The 14584-nt window shown below is 41.7% G+C and overlaps 1 protein-coding gene across 1 annotated transcript in view; it reads right to left on the reverse strand.

Moving 5' to 3' along the window:
• The window catches only part of HCRTR2 (hypocretin receptor 2), a 365252-nt gene that overhangs the window by 16063 nt on the left and 334605 nt on the right, over nt 1-14584 (reverse strand). Inside the window, exon 9 of the mRNA XM_029595696.1 lies at nt 6650-6771. Within this exon, the coding sequence (XP_029451556.1) occupies nt 6650-6771 (122 nt within the window). The remainder of the gene's footprint in view (nt 1-6649; nt 6772-14584) is intronic.

Here is a 14584-nt window from a genome sequence, read left to right on the forward strand (position 1 = left end):
CTTCATGCCCGCGGGTCCTCATTTTGAATTTTAGCTATAACCAATTTTGATTGGCTGCAGTGCTTGGGCCGATGGGAAGAGAAACGTTAGACCAGAACTATTATAGCCAGGTTTGAACTCCCTAATTATGTTGTGGGGCAGGCAGTGTTTGTTTCCCTCCCTCCCTTGGTTATTATCTACTCTTATTGTCCTTTGTTTTGCTATGTCGCAATGGGGTAACCCAAGTCCTGTTAAGTGGGGGGTGTTCAAACTGTTAAGTTTGATTCTTAGGTAATGATTATTGAAACTGTAGTATATGAGCTGGGAGGTCCGTTTTACCTGCAGCCGAAAGGACAGTGTGGATACTAGTGGTGTGCAGTCATTTGCAATGAAATAGGAAATAAAGATGCACCATTTTTTAAGATGGCATCAGCCGTGCATTGCTCCTACCATGTGACAGGGGCCAGCCAATGGCACTGGTAGCACCTGTCACATGGTAAAGGCAAAGGCCACCGGCACTATTTTGATTACTGGCTGCCGATGGACTGAGAGAGGGAGATCACTCCAGTGAACCCTCCCGGACCTCCAGGGACTTTGGCGAGTCTTGGGAGGGTTGGGATGGTGGAGGGGTTATATTTAATTAAATTTGATGGGTTGGGGGTTTTTTTTGTTTTTTTATTAAATTGGCCACGAAAAACATTTCTGATCCGGGAGTGGACGAAAATGGCTTACCCTGGACCCGAAAACAAAATGTTAATAAAGAAAAAATGTATGCACACCACTAGTGGACACTGGCCAGGCAGCATGGGACTCTACCATTGGAATGTGATGGAGGGATTGCAGCAGGTGGGCAAGTTTGGCCAGATGGAGTGAGAACCATCGAAGGCATGAAGCCGATAGCACTAGAGATGTGTGAAGCCCGAACCTTTTGGTTCAGGCTTTGTTTTTGGCCCGCCGCATGAAATTTTGTATTTCCCACGGTTCGGGCCTTTTAAATTTGGAGGGACCCGGATTTCGGATTAGTGCGCACTAAACCCGAAAACAAATTTTTCCCGAAAATTCTGGAAAAACTCATTCGTGTTTCGGTCCCCCCGAACCAGGACGAATTAGGCAATTTCTTTAAAATTGCCTAATTCATCCTAGACAAATGCACATCCCTAGATAGCACTGGGTCATGGCAGTTGGGCTATCGTATAAGTTGAGGGTAGATTATGTTGATGTTTGATTCTTGCTTGGCCTCGGATTTCTGTACTGTGAAAGGATTATGGTTAATAAACTGCAGCTTTATTTAAATCCACTTCTTGCATGTATGAATTTGCTTGGGGATGAGGGGAGATGGGACTCGGGGGTCTATACCAATTTGTCTGGACTGTAAACGTTATTGAATAAAGTTAGATGCATAACTTAATTTGGGTAAATTTAGGTCAGCTATTTTACTGACTAGATTTGTGCGTGCAATTTTAACTGGCAAGTGCTCAATACATGTACTTATCAGCTAAAGTTTAACCCTGTTCTCTGAATTCCTCTCTTTTTGTCCAGATAAATTTTGTGCATACCAAATGGTTTGTGGAAAAAGTTTATGTGGCCGGTGGGGGAAATATTAAAATCTCAGCTTTTGCTCGTATAACTCCAAAGCTACAAACACAAAGGCTTTTAACCTCCTTGTTTTTAGTGTTGATTTTCTATGTGGTGCAGAAGTATTTCCATGTTAATATATTTTAATTTACTATGAGAAAATGTGTTCTTGTTTCCTATAGAATATATGAGTTCTTAAATGTACAATATAAAAGTGAATAGACACAAAGTAAATGTACTGCTTTTTCTTGTATTATTTAGATTAACAATTTATCTATGCCAGACTCTCATGCCTACCTTCATAACAGCTGTTGTTTGTGTTGGCATTATCCATTAGTCCATCTTAATAACACAGCTGATCAGGTAGCGTTATTTATGTACTGCTTAGGTCTACCCAATAAGCGGTATATAAAAAAGTTTTAAGCAAATAAATAAATAAATAGATCTGTCCTGCTGAGGATTCACTGGCAAATATTGATCATTTTAAAATAATAACAGCATTGCTTCAGCTAGTCACTGTGATAAGGGGAACTGCCATTTAGCTCCTCTTTGTATATACAGTAATAAGGGTGATTAGAATGCCTGCTGACCAATTCACTGAATAGTGAACTGGGAAGTATGGACTTTTAAATGAGAAGAAAGAGCTTAGACTGTGTCTACTTATCTCTCATGTCTTGGGAAGGAAGACACAATAAGATACTTCCCCTATAGAGCATACTAAGAAGGCCTGCTCAGGTAAAGAGGCATATAAAAATTATGAGGATGGGCCTTGCTCAGTTAGGATGGGTGGTTTGGGGGCAAAATGGAAGAAAATAGGCATACGTCATTGGGCACCCAAGATATGAGCTTGTGGTTAAAGTACATGGCAAAGAAAGCATACAATAGGGCTGATAATAACTCTGTGACCTGAGCCACAGGACGATGCTGGTAAAAAGCAGATTATGCTAAGAAAGAGACCTGGCTTTTATTTTGATGTAAATTCCAGGATCTCCACCCCTGAGGACCAGGATTGCTCCCTGGAGCTTAAAAAGGGATTTCTGGGAACAGCACCATTTTCCCAGCAACTTGAGGGCTGCATCACTGTGCAGAACCCAAAGGAAGAGACTCATGACCCTTGAGGTAAATTGTAGGGAAGTACTGTGTTGGACCTTTTGATTAATATGTAAAAGTAAACTTGGATACCTTGAACTATGAACTGATTCTCTCTTGTCTTAGGTTTTAGGCTTTAGTAGGCCCATAATAGAAAACAGGAAAGGAAAGCATACCATGCTGCATTAGGACATTCACAAACTTAATTTGCATGTAACATTCCCTCATTAGCATGACAGTGTGCACTATTTTTGGAATGTACCCTCTATTGTCCTCTGTCCTTGATATAATGTCCATTCTAGAACTGTAGGAGGGAATTTTCATAGGAATTATGGGGTGGATTTTAAAAGGCCTGCGTGCGTGGCTGGGCCCCTTTGAAAATTTGCACAGCGCGTGCAAATGCGCGTAACCCTGGTACGCGTACAAGTGCTTGGCCTCTTGAAAGGGCTGGGCCATGAGGCAGAGTCTGGGCAGGGGATGGGCCTGGACATCGCCATTGAACGCTGTCCTGATGACAACTCCAGGCCTGAATTTTAGGGGGTGGGGAGGAGAGGGGAAGAGGGAGGGAGTTTAGGTAGAGAGGGAGCGTAAGGTAGTTCCTTCCCAGTCTGCTTCTTAATTGGAGAGGACTGGGAGGGAACTGGGGAAGTCCCAATTGTGGTGACGCGTGGAAATTGCAAAAGTTCACCCCCCTCCTTGCATGCGGATTGTAAAATCCAACGCACATATACGCGTGGCCACCCGATTTTATAACATATGCGCTGACGAGTGCATGTTATAACATCGGCACATCCATGTGTGTGTGCCTGGAACTGCGCGCACTTGGACGTGTATGTGCATGTTATAAAATCTACTCCATGTGCATAAAAGTAGCATGTATCGTAGCAATTTCCAAAAGTCCATTTACATGCATAAATCCGTTTACCCACATAAAACCTTTTAAAAATTCTGTGAAATTTCAAAGGAGTTATGCGCGTAAAAGTAACAATTTTCAAAACCAATTTGTGTGCGTAAAGTCCATTTTTATATGTAAAACCCAGTTTTATGCATGCAAATTCTTTTGAAAATGACCTCCTATGTACGCAGTCTGTTATTCCAGGTGCATACTAAACAGCTTAAGGTGAATGCTAACTTTAGTACATTGTCCCCGGTGGATTGATATCCATATAGTCTCTGGTCTCTTGCAATTCTGCAGTCATGGGAAGGGCCGCAAATCTGCCTTTTCCCCAAGAATAGGTTGGTCCTTGCCGAATTGCCGCAGGAGACCAGGGAGCCCATCCACTGTGCTGTGAAGAGTCACTGCCAAACTCCTTCCTGTTCTCCTCTCCCCATGCACGCTGATGATATCACTCTAATTCTGTGCGTCCCGGACAATGACAACATCAGGTCTCTCTCAGGGCGCGCCCCTCTCCTCCACCAGCGTGCACACTGACAATTCCCAGTCTTTCTCTTCCTCATCAGGTACCCATGCTAATCCCATGTCATCTACATCTTTCTCCTTTGCCACTTAAGCTCGACTGCTTTTTTTCAAGCACGGGATATATTACCCCACTGCTGAAAGCCACAGTGGAGCCTGGGAAGCAGAGGAAGGCACGGCTGAACCTGCTGCCACTTCCTTCCTTCTCCCTGTAGCTTGATCAGCGCAGGAAGTGTAATGGGAGGGATTTCTGTTAAGAGAAGCTGGTGGGGGGAGGGAATAAGGAAAGGGGGAGGGGGAGGGGGGTTTGGGATCCAGGCTTTTCTCTTTGCCTCACCTTCTTATTTTTACGGTTCCCTATTAAGCCGATGACGGTTTTTTTCCGTGCTAAATTATAATTGTTATATCATTCTCATTCAAATAAAGCACAATGAGAATAATATAACAATTATAATAATTTAGTAAGAGAAAAAGATACACAATCGGCTTAATAGGAAACCACAAAAATAAGGAAGCGAGGCAAAAAAAAAAAGAAAACCCTGGAACATACAACCCCCTCCCCATCTCTCTTATTCAAGATTCTACTTGATGTAGCAAATGCAATTAATTAAAAAGGAAAAAAAAAACAGGGAAAAGATCCTGGGGTGGGAGGAGCGGGAGGAAGTTAAGGGAATCAAGTGATGGGAAGTTGTATGAAAAAGGAGAGGCTGGGAGGATGGGAGACTGTGATAGAGAAGTTGGAGGGGTCATGGAAAAGAGGCTGGGAGGAAATGTGCAATGAGAGGAGAGGGTGGTTTGTGTATAAGAGGAGCAGGTGGAATGGGGATAGGGTAGAGGGAGGAAAGGAGAGTGAGAGAGTATGGGGTGGGAAAGGTGTGTAGGGACCAAGGGTTGGGTTGTGAGGGGAAGCAGAACAAGAGCCAGGGGGAGGACTTTAGCTCTCTTTTCTCTGGTTCTCCTTGCCCTCTCCCCCAAGATCTCAGGACCTCCCTCCATCGCTGAACTTTCTTCCCTTCTTCCCTCCCCCATCCCTGAACTTTTCTCTTCCAGCCCCTTATCTGTTCTCCCTCTCTTCTTTTTCTTCATATCTCCTCAGTCCCATTACTCTCTTCTCCTCCCTGTCCCTGATCCTCCCTTTCTCTCATATCCTTTTTTAATCCTCTCCTCCATCCCTTATCCATTCACACATCTTGCCCGAGATCCCATCTTCATTTCCTTCCTCTGAGATCCCCTTTCCCCTTTCCCCATTCCCAGATCCCTTCCCCTTCTTCTCTCCCAGCCCCAATCACTAAGATCCTCTTTCTTCTTCAAAAGAACCAAATAAATTATCTGCATACAGAAATGTCAGAAAATAAAAAGTGTAAACTTTATAAAAATAGTTATTTTAATATGCAGATATATGCAAAATTATTCAAATCTGCCACCCTATCAATGCAGAATTTTGAAAAATCTAACACAGGAAACCGGGGGGGGGGGGGGGGGGCACTGAATATAGTAATATAATGAACAGAAATAGTCATATCACTATGCATGTTTCTAAAAATGTATAAAAAGATACGAAGTATCTTTTAATAAGGCATAAAAGAAAATAATGGGAATAAGACCAGAAGCGCTAAAAACAGAAATAGGATTCTGACAAATCAATATTTTCAAGAATGTTGTTAGCATTGATGTTTAAATTCAACAATGTCTTTTTAAGTTTATTTTTATGACACATGCAGTAGCATAAAGATAAAATGAAAAAGTATCTATAGGTTTTCAACAAAGATAAATATAGATGTATTTCTAAATATATAAAGGTTTAAAAAGAAGCTGGTCTTTTTAATAGAAGGGGATGTAATACTTTAATGCTCTAGCTGTTAAACAGAATTATTTGTCAAAACTGCAACAAATAATAGGCCAGATTTTCAAAGGGATTTTCAAAGGGGTTTTCGGGGGGTACGCACGTAAGATACGTGCGTACCCCCCGAAAACCTGCCTGTAGTTCCCCCTGCATGCACCGAGACTATGTTGAGTAGGCTCAGCGATGCGCGCAAGTCCTGGGACATGCGTAAGTCCCAGGGCTTTCCTGGGAGGGGGGCGTGTCAGGGGGCATGTCGTGGCAGTGCATCATTTGGGGGTGGGGCCGTGGGTATGGTTCCGGCCTGGGGGCGTTTCGGGGGTGTGGCTGAGGGCTCTGAAATGGCTCCCGGACCTGGGAATTGTGCGCCGGCAGCTGGCCCGGTGCGCGCAAGTTACGCCTGCCTCGGGCAGGTGTAACTTGTGCAACAAAGGTAAGGGGGATTTAGGTAGGGCTGGGGGGGTGGGTTAGGTAGGGGAAGGGATGGGAAGGTGCGGGGGGGGTGGAGGGGACGGAGGCAGGCTGCGCGGCTTGGCGTGCGCAGGCTGCCGATTTTGCACAGCCTTGCGCGCGCCGATCCCAGATTTTAACAGATACGCGCGGCTACGCACATATCTATTAAAATCCCGCGTACTCTTGTTTGCGCCTGATGCGAACAAAAATACGCGTGTGCGCAAATTTGTAAAATCTACCCCAATATTAATAGAGACTATCAAATTCAGGATGATCAAATATTGTAAAATACTTACCACTAAGAAAATTATAAATGATTGGATTTGCAGCGCTGTTAGCATACACCAGCCAGTGAGAGAAAGTAAACCAGGCGTAAACTGTTTCTCTATCATTTGTATGAGAAAACATTCCAAAAACTCTGCAATACACAAAATGTAAGGGAGAAGAAATTTCAGACATAATATAAAGTATATGAAACTCAGAAAACAATTGCTTAGCATTTCTGAAAGAACTAAAACATGAAATTACAGACCTATTACTACCAATCTCTAACTTCTTATTCAAATCACCTTTGGTCCCTGAGGATTAAAGGGTGGCCCGCATAATGCCCATTTTTAAAAATGGCTTCAGAGGTGATCCAGGAAACTACAGACTGGTGAGCTTGATGTTGGTTCCAGACAAAATTTGGAAGCCATTTTGAAGAACTACTTGCTGGCCATTTTGGATATACACAGAGTAAAGGAGAAGCCTCAATATTTAGCACAGGGAAGTGCTGCCTTACAAATCTGTTGGATTTTTTTTTGAAGGGTTTAATAAATACGGTATATGGACAGGGGTGAGTCTGTTAATATAGTGTGTCTGAATTATCAAAAGGCATTTGGCAAGTCTCTCATGAGAGGCTCCAGGAAATTAAAGAATCATGGGATGTAAGGTATTGCCTATTGTGGATTGGTAGTTGCTAAAACGGAAACAGAGGCTAGGACTGAATGGCCATTTCTCTCAGAGGAGAAAGTGGAGTGCCCCAGGGATCTGTATTGGGATCAGTGCTTTTTAATATATTTATAAATGATCTGAAAAGGGAGTGATTAGTGAGTTACCAAATTTGCAGATAACACCAAAATCAAAAAAATCACAAGCAGATTGTAAGGACTTGCAAGACTGGAGGTCAAGGGACCTAAATGACAGATGAAATTTAATGTAGCAAAGTACAAAACGATGCATATAGGGAAGAAAAATCCAAACTATAATTACACAATGCTGGGTTCCGTATAAAGGGGCAGATTTTAGAACCTGCGTGCGGGTGCAGATTTGTTCGCGCAACCCGGGGCAAACAAATCTATGCCTAATTTTGTAACATGCATGTGCTGCCGTGCGCATGTTATAAAATCCAGGATCGGCGCGCGCAAGGGGGTGCACAATTTTGCAACTTGCGCGCGCCGAGCCGCGCAGGCTGCCTCCATTCCCTCCGAGGCCGCTCCGAAATCGGAGCGGTCTCGGAGGGAACTTTTCTACCGCTTCCCCCACCTTCCCCTCCCTTCCCCTTTCTAACCCAACCCCCAGCCCTAACTAGATCTCCCCCCTACTTTTACTTCAGAAGTTATGCCTGCCCAAGGCAGGCATAACTTGCCCGCGTCAGCGTGCATCCCCCAACACAGGCCGCTGTGCCGAAGGACTCGGGACCACCCCGGGCCCGCTCCACGCCCCTGGACCCGCCACCTGACCGCCCCTTTTTCGAAGCCCTGGGACATACGCGCATCCCGGGGCTTGCGCACGCCACCGAGCCTATGCAAGATACGCTCGGCGCATGCAGGGGCAGCTTGGGGCAGCTTTTCGGGGGGTTACGCGTGTATGTTACACTCGTAACCTTTTGAAAATCTGCCCCTAAGTGTCTCCACCCAGGGAAAGGATCTTGCAGTCATTTTGAAATCCTTGGCTCAATATGCAGCATCAGTGAAAAAAGCAAACAGAATTTTAAGAATTATAAGGAGAGGAAAGAAAAATAAAAAAGAAGATATCATAATGCCTCTCTATCGATCCCTGATGCAACTGCACCTGGAGTATTGTCCGCTGCTCTGGTCATCCCATCTCAAAAATAATATAATAAAACTTGAAAAGGTGCAGAGAAGGGCAACCAAAATGATAAAGAGGTTAGAACAGGTCCCCTTTGAGGAAAGACTAAACAGGTTAGGGCTCTTCAGCCTGAAGAAGAGATGGCAGACAGGATAATATTAGAGGTCTATAAAATCATGAGTGGTGTGGAATAGGTAAATTGGGAATGGTTATCCTTTAGCATTTTTTTTAAGGGGTGAATAAACATGTGTAAAGAGGTGAACCAGTAGATGTAGTGTATTTGGATTTTTAGAAGGCATTTCACAAAGTTCCTCATGAGAGGCTTCTAAGAAAACTAAAAAGTAAAGGTGATGTCCTTTTTTGGACTGCAAACTGGTTAAAAGACAGGAAACAGATTAGGATTAAATGGTCTATTTTCACAGTAGAAAAAGGTAAACAGTGGAGTGCCTCAGGGATCTGTACTTGTACCCGTGCTTTTTAATATATTTATAAATGATCTGGAAAGGGGTACGAAGAGTGAGGTGATCAAATTTGCAGATGACACAAAATTATTCAGAGTAGTTAAATCATAAGCAGATTGTGATAAATTGCAGGAGGAACATTTTTATTTCAATACTGAGTGAAAAAATACTAAACAGCTCTCACCAATCAGACAATTAATTTGTGGTAGTGACTCTCCTGCTTCGTTGGCTGAGTGGGAAATTTCAAATAGGGTTTTGGTCTTTTGGATGTTAATAAGAGGGTCACTATCAGATGTTATCAAAGAAGCGATTGAGAGAGGAAAATGTGACTGCTCTTCTTCCTGCTGGGTCTTCTTCCAAAGAAATATGGGACAGAACCCATGCAGGCAGCCTCCCATGGGCAGGGAGGGAAGACAGAGTCTTGATGGAAACAACTTAGATGGAAATAACTTAGATGGGAGATGTAAATAACTGAAAGTATTAACTATTATTTATTACTCTTTATCAAGTTTTAAGAGCAAGTATGCAATATCAATAACACTATCAGAATCAACGTTTAACAGTTTTCTTCTTATATTTCAATAGATGTCCTCACATTAAAAAAAAATGAAAATGAATAGAATTGGTTCTTTACTTCAAAATAGTACTTATCATATAAGTTGCCCACTTTTCCTTTAAAAAACTACTTTACTCTCTTTCTGTCTCTTTTATATACTGTGACTCTATAAGTGTTCTCTTTCTCTCCTTTATATTATTTAAATCTGTGTAGCTAAGTACAATGGTCTCAGCTTCTTTTCCTAGGATTCCCTGTGTAAATGTTAGTGATATCTTAGTTTTTCCCTAGTCTAGCTAGACTGTATTGGTTCTGGGATGGATACACATGGCTGTTTCCTTTGCTCTGCAGTTAATCTTCGTCCCCTCCACTGATGCTTGATAATGTAGCTGGCTAAACTGGTGTTAGGAATTGCAGCTTTAGCAACTGGAGGAACACTGTCACTGGATCCAATTGGGAAGCGTAGTGACCTGGCTTGACTTTGTGCCTAACTAAACTTTAAATAACAGAAATAGTGCATTCCTAATTACCCTGGCACTGAGAGTATCTTCCGCAAGTGTTCTAGTTGAGTTACCTCAAGCTATGGCCTAGAAGCCATATTGAACTTGGCTAGCTCAGGGGGGTCATTCATCAAATCATGTTAGGGAATTATCGTGGGCATTAGGGCCCTAACGCCCGCGATAACGCCTTCGTTATCAGCCCGCCGAGGGAAATTTGGTTTTCCCACAGTTCGGGCCAAATTTATTTTGGCTGCCCCCAAAACGAAAACCGAAACCCAGCCAACCCTTCAAATTTAATTAATTACATTCCCCCCAAAATTTGCCAAAAGTCCCTGGTGGTCCAGCAGGGGTCCCAGGAGTGATCTCCCGCTCTCGGGCCATCGACTGCCAGTAATCAAAATGGTGCCAATGACCCTTTGCCCTTACCATGTGACAGGGGCTATCAATGCCATTGGCTGGTCTCTGTCACATGGAAGGAGCATTGGCTGGCTGGTGCCATCTTAAAAAATGGTCTTGGGGGGTGGGGAGGGTTGCAATTAAATTTGAAGGGTTGGGGTGAGTTTGGGATTTTTTTTTTCATGTGCCCTTTCTCCCCCCCAAAAAATGATAAGAAAACCACATGAAATTTTGTGGGTTTCCCTATCATTTCAGTGCCCTCCCCGAAACACGACAAAATAGGAAATATCGTCTTTATTTCCTATTTCGTCGCAAATGAATGCACATTCCTAATAAATATCACATTGCCAAATGCATATGCAAATTTGAAAAATGTATTCAAGTGAGAGGAGTTTGGGCAGAGTAAATGGAAATGAGGGCTGTTTAATGCTGTGTGTGATAATGTAAAGCATGCTATTGTGGGATTCAACACAGGAAATAACTACACTTTTTTTCTGAGCATTATGCCTGCAATAGCTGTGCTTACAGCCAAAATGGGATTTATCGCAAATCTCATTTTGGGAGGGGGGAGGGGAGAGAGAGGGAGGGCAGGAGGGAGAGAGAAAGGGGTAGAGAAAAAGAGAGTCTCTGTGGAGGCCCATTGATTTTTAACTCTTTATACCACTGTTATGAACTTGGGATGAGTTTTGTGAGGTTAGCTGTGTTTTGGGGGGGCAGTTTAACATGCACAGTCATACATACGAACAGCATAGTATCAGTCAAGATTTATTGTGATTTGGAGTGATGAAAGGTGAAAGAAGAGTAGATTTGTACCTAACTTCAGTTAGTCAGCCTGAGTGACTCACTGCTCCCTTGATTACCTTGATTACCAAATGTTGGTCCCTATTCAAACCGAATCACACTACCTCAACACCTTTCCAAGATGAGTAACTGAGCTGAACTATTCAACTTTTTTACTTTGGTATATACTGCTCCTAGCTTATTTCTATCTTCTGGCTACTTTTTTTTTTTTTTTGGGGGGGGGGGGGTTGTGGTTTGTTTTTTTTTTCAATACAAGCACTCAGTTAGTATTAAATACAAACACTCAGCTCTTTAAAAGTCTGGAGAACACTCAGTTCTGCAGACTTTTAAAAATAAACACACTACCTACTGCTACCTTATTGACTGACTAAAAATACAAACAGTCTAACTTGTTTATTCACTGCCTACCTACTGCTACCTTATTGACTGACTAAAAATGCAAACAGTCTAACTTGTTTATTCACTGCCTTTCTGACTATTAAAGGCACAAACACACAAACACACTAAATAATATTCCCAAATAGTTAACTTTGCCCCAATACTTTTAAAAAAGACAATGTCCCAAGCAAACACTTACTGATTCCTTTCAGCCACCAGCAAGGTGATCCTCTCCTCTCAGTGTTTCCAGATCTTGGAAAAAATGACTTCTTTGTTCCCCAAAATAGATAACTTTGGAGGTCCTCTGCAACAGGTCACCACCATTTCAGTGACAGGTCTTCCCTAAACCTGGGTGTCGTTGCCCTGGAAAGGCCCAGGCCTTCAGCAGGGCTCCTTTACTCAAATGTCCAAAATCTAACTCAGTCTAAAACACTCAGTTCCTAGGTTGGAGAGTATAACAGTGTAGTCCAAACCCACCCAGGAGGGTCTTAGAAGTTGTCCAAAGCTCCAGGTAGGCCAAAATATAACTTAGGAAAAAACTCCAACTTCTCCCTCTAACTTCCAAATTAGACTGCCTCCAGAGCCCTTTGCGGAGCTCTGTTATAAAACCTCCTGCAGAGGATATCCATTTCAGCCCTGCCACTGGGAGAGCTGTCACAAAATGGATCATCCCCCTAATTCCTTTCTCTAACTGCACTGCTAGTCTATTACTAGGGCTTAACAGTAAGCTGGAAAGGTGCCCAGGTTACACACACTTTTGATTTTTAAAAGTATGGTGTAAATTATGAAAGCGATTTCATGCATAAAAAATGAATATACTTTGAGAAGAACAAATCTTTCTCTTGTCTCAAGGAAAAGGATATTAACAAAGTGGTCAGAAGATACAAATCTTCCCTGATGTTTCTAGAGCCACACAGGCTCGACGAAAACAGTTTTTGTCTCTTAAACAATCTGTTATAGATTTGGGGGCTAGTTTTTATTTAAAATTCCCCTGTAAGTGCCAGATAATGTACCAGAATAATAAGTTTATTTTTGTTGATCCAATGCACTTGGAACGTTTTGTTAGGGATAAAGTAGCAACTAATTAAAGGTGTATGGGTTAGGTTTTAGAATAAATATTGATCCAGCCTAACTGACCTAGATCTCACTCCTCCTAGATGAGGACTAGGAGGAGTGAGATTAATTATGTGGTGAAAAATATGTGGATTTTTTGTATTTGTTTTCTTTTTCTTTGGAATTCCTGATTATATCATTTGTTTTATTTATTTATTTATTTATTTATTTATTTATTTATTTATTAACTTTTATTTACCGACATTCGTGAAGCACATCATGCCGGTTTACAAAAAACTCAGGTGGGAGATACAATGAAACAATATAACAATATAATATAATATAACAATATAACATTATAACAAAGTGAACAAATAAAACAGTACAGAAAAAAAATGAAGCCATGGGAGCCGAATTGAGGGGGGGGGGAAAAGGGGGGGGGGGGGAGGGGGAGGGTGGGCAAGGGGTAGGAGGGGAAGGGGAAAGCATAGTTAGAAGGAGGTAAGGGGAGAATACAAAAGAATAGGGTGAGACTATGTACAGGAGAACTGTATAGGTGTCATTTAACTACGTAGAATTACGGAGACATCGAAAGTTTTAAATGTTATATTCAATAAAAATAATAAATTAAAAAAAAAATGAATATACATGCCTAAGTAGTATATATTCATGGATATGCTATTTTATAAACGTCAAAAGTATGTGTGTATTTTCTACTTCATGTGTACTTTTTATTGGTGGATAAAAGCTCTAAGCTGGAAGCTCTCCGAGGTGGTAGTTTCTATTTTGTAAGAGATGTATGCATATACATTACCAAAACTTATTCATACACTTTTACACCTGCTAATTGACTGGTGCAAGTGAAATTTGACTTGTCTGTTGGCTGCAATTTTTGGGTGGGAGGTCTGGGTGAACTGGTTGGGGTTCAGAATGAATGCTAAAGAGTCTAGGCGATCAGGAGACAGTCTGGGTGAGTTGGCAGAGGTATCAGCAAACTGGTGATTTCAAGTGCATGTGCGAGTATGTAATTTTAAAATGGAATATGTGTATACTTTATAAAATACCTGTCTACACGTATAAATTGGTGCTATAATATTTTTTGTGCAGCTAAAATATATTCATATATGCGAATAAAATAGGTAGAGAAAGTAAGCATTTTCTTATATTGGAAATATTTGCACGAACCTAAACGTATGTACATAGTTTTAGAGCAGAACTACATGGTATTTTATAAACTGTGCAGCTCCCACCACACAGTTTATAAAATACTAGCATAAATCTCTGCTTGTCCATGTACATATGTAAATGCTGTACCGTGGGTAAGTTTTGAGTTACTCTCTGTGAAGAGGAGATATAAATTTGCATGAGTGAATGTAGGTGCATACTCCGCTCACTCCCCATTTATTTTCAAAATAAACTTATGTGCATACATTTGAATTGAAAATAATAGGTAAAATCTGTGTGTAAAATGTACATCAAACATAACATATAAAAAAGGAATGGCTTACTATCACATATGCTTTTAAGGCTAAGAAGATGTTAGCAATAGCAAGCCAGATGCCCTATAGAAAAAAGGCCATGCAGACTGATCAAGCATTCACCTTCAGAGGCCAAGGCCCTTCATTGTTAATTTTTCTTTAATTATTTTTGTTGCACATAAATGTATTCAAGTACACAATCCAATATAAAGACAACTGGTCTTAAAGTAACATGAGATCCTATTATCAAATAATATTAATTTAACATCTCACTGTCATAAGAACATAAGAACATGCCATACTGAGTCAGACCAAGGGTCCATCAAGCCCAGCATCCTGTTTTCAACAGTGGCCAATCCAGGCCATAATAACCTGGCAAGAACCCCAAAAACTAAGAGGTAGATCTTAAAAACATATGCGCGCAAGTACTTTTGTTCGCGCCACTGGCGCGAACAAAAGTACACCAGATTTTATAAAATACGCGCGGCAATCCGGGGTCGGCACGCACAAGGTTGCGCAAAATCGGCAGCCTGTGTGCGCC

This window comes from Rhinatrema bivittatum, chromosome 3 (genome assembly GCF_901001135.1).
Source record: "Rhinatrema bivittatum chromosome 3, aRhiBiv1.1, whole genome shotgun sequence".
NCBI lineage: Eukaryota > Metazoa > Chordata > Amphibia > Gymnophiona > Rhinatrematidae > Rhinatrema > Rhinatrema bivittatum.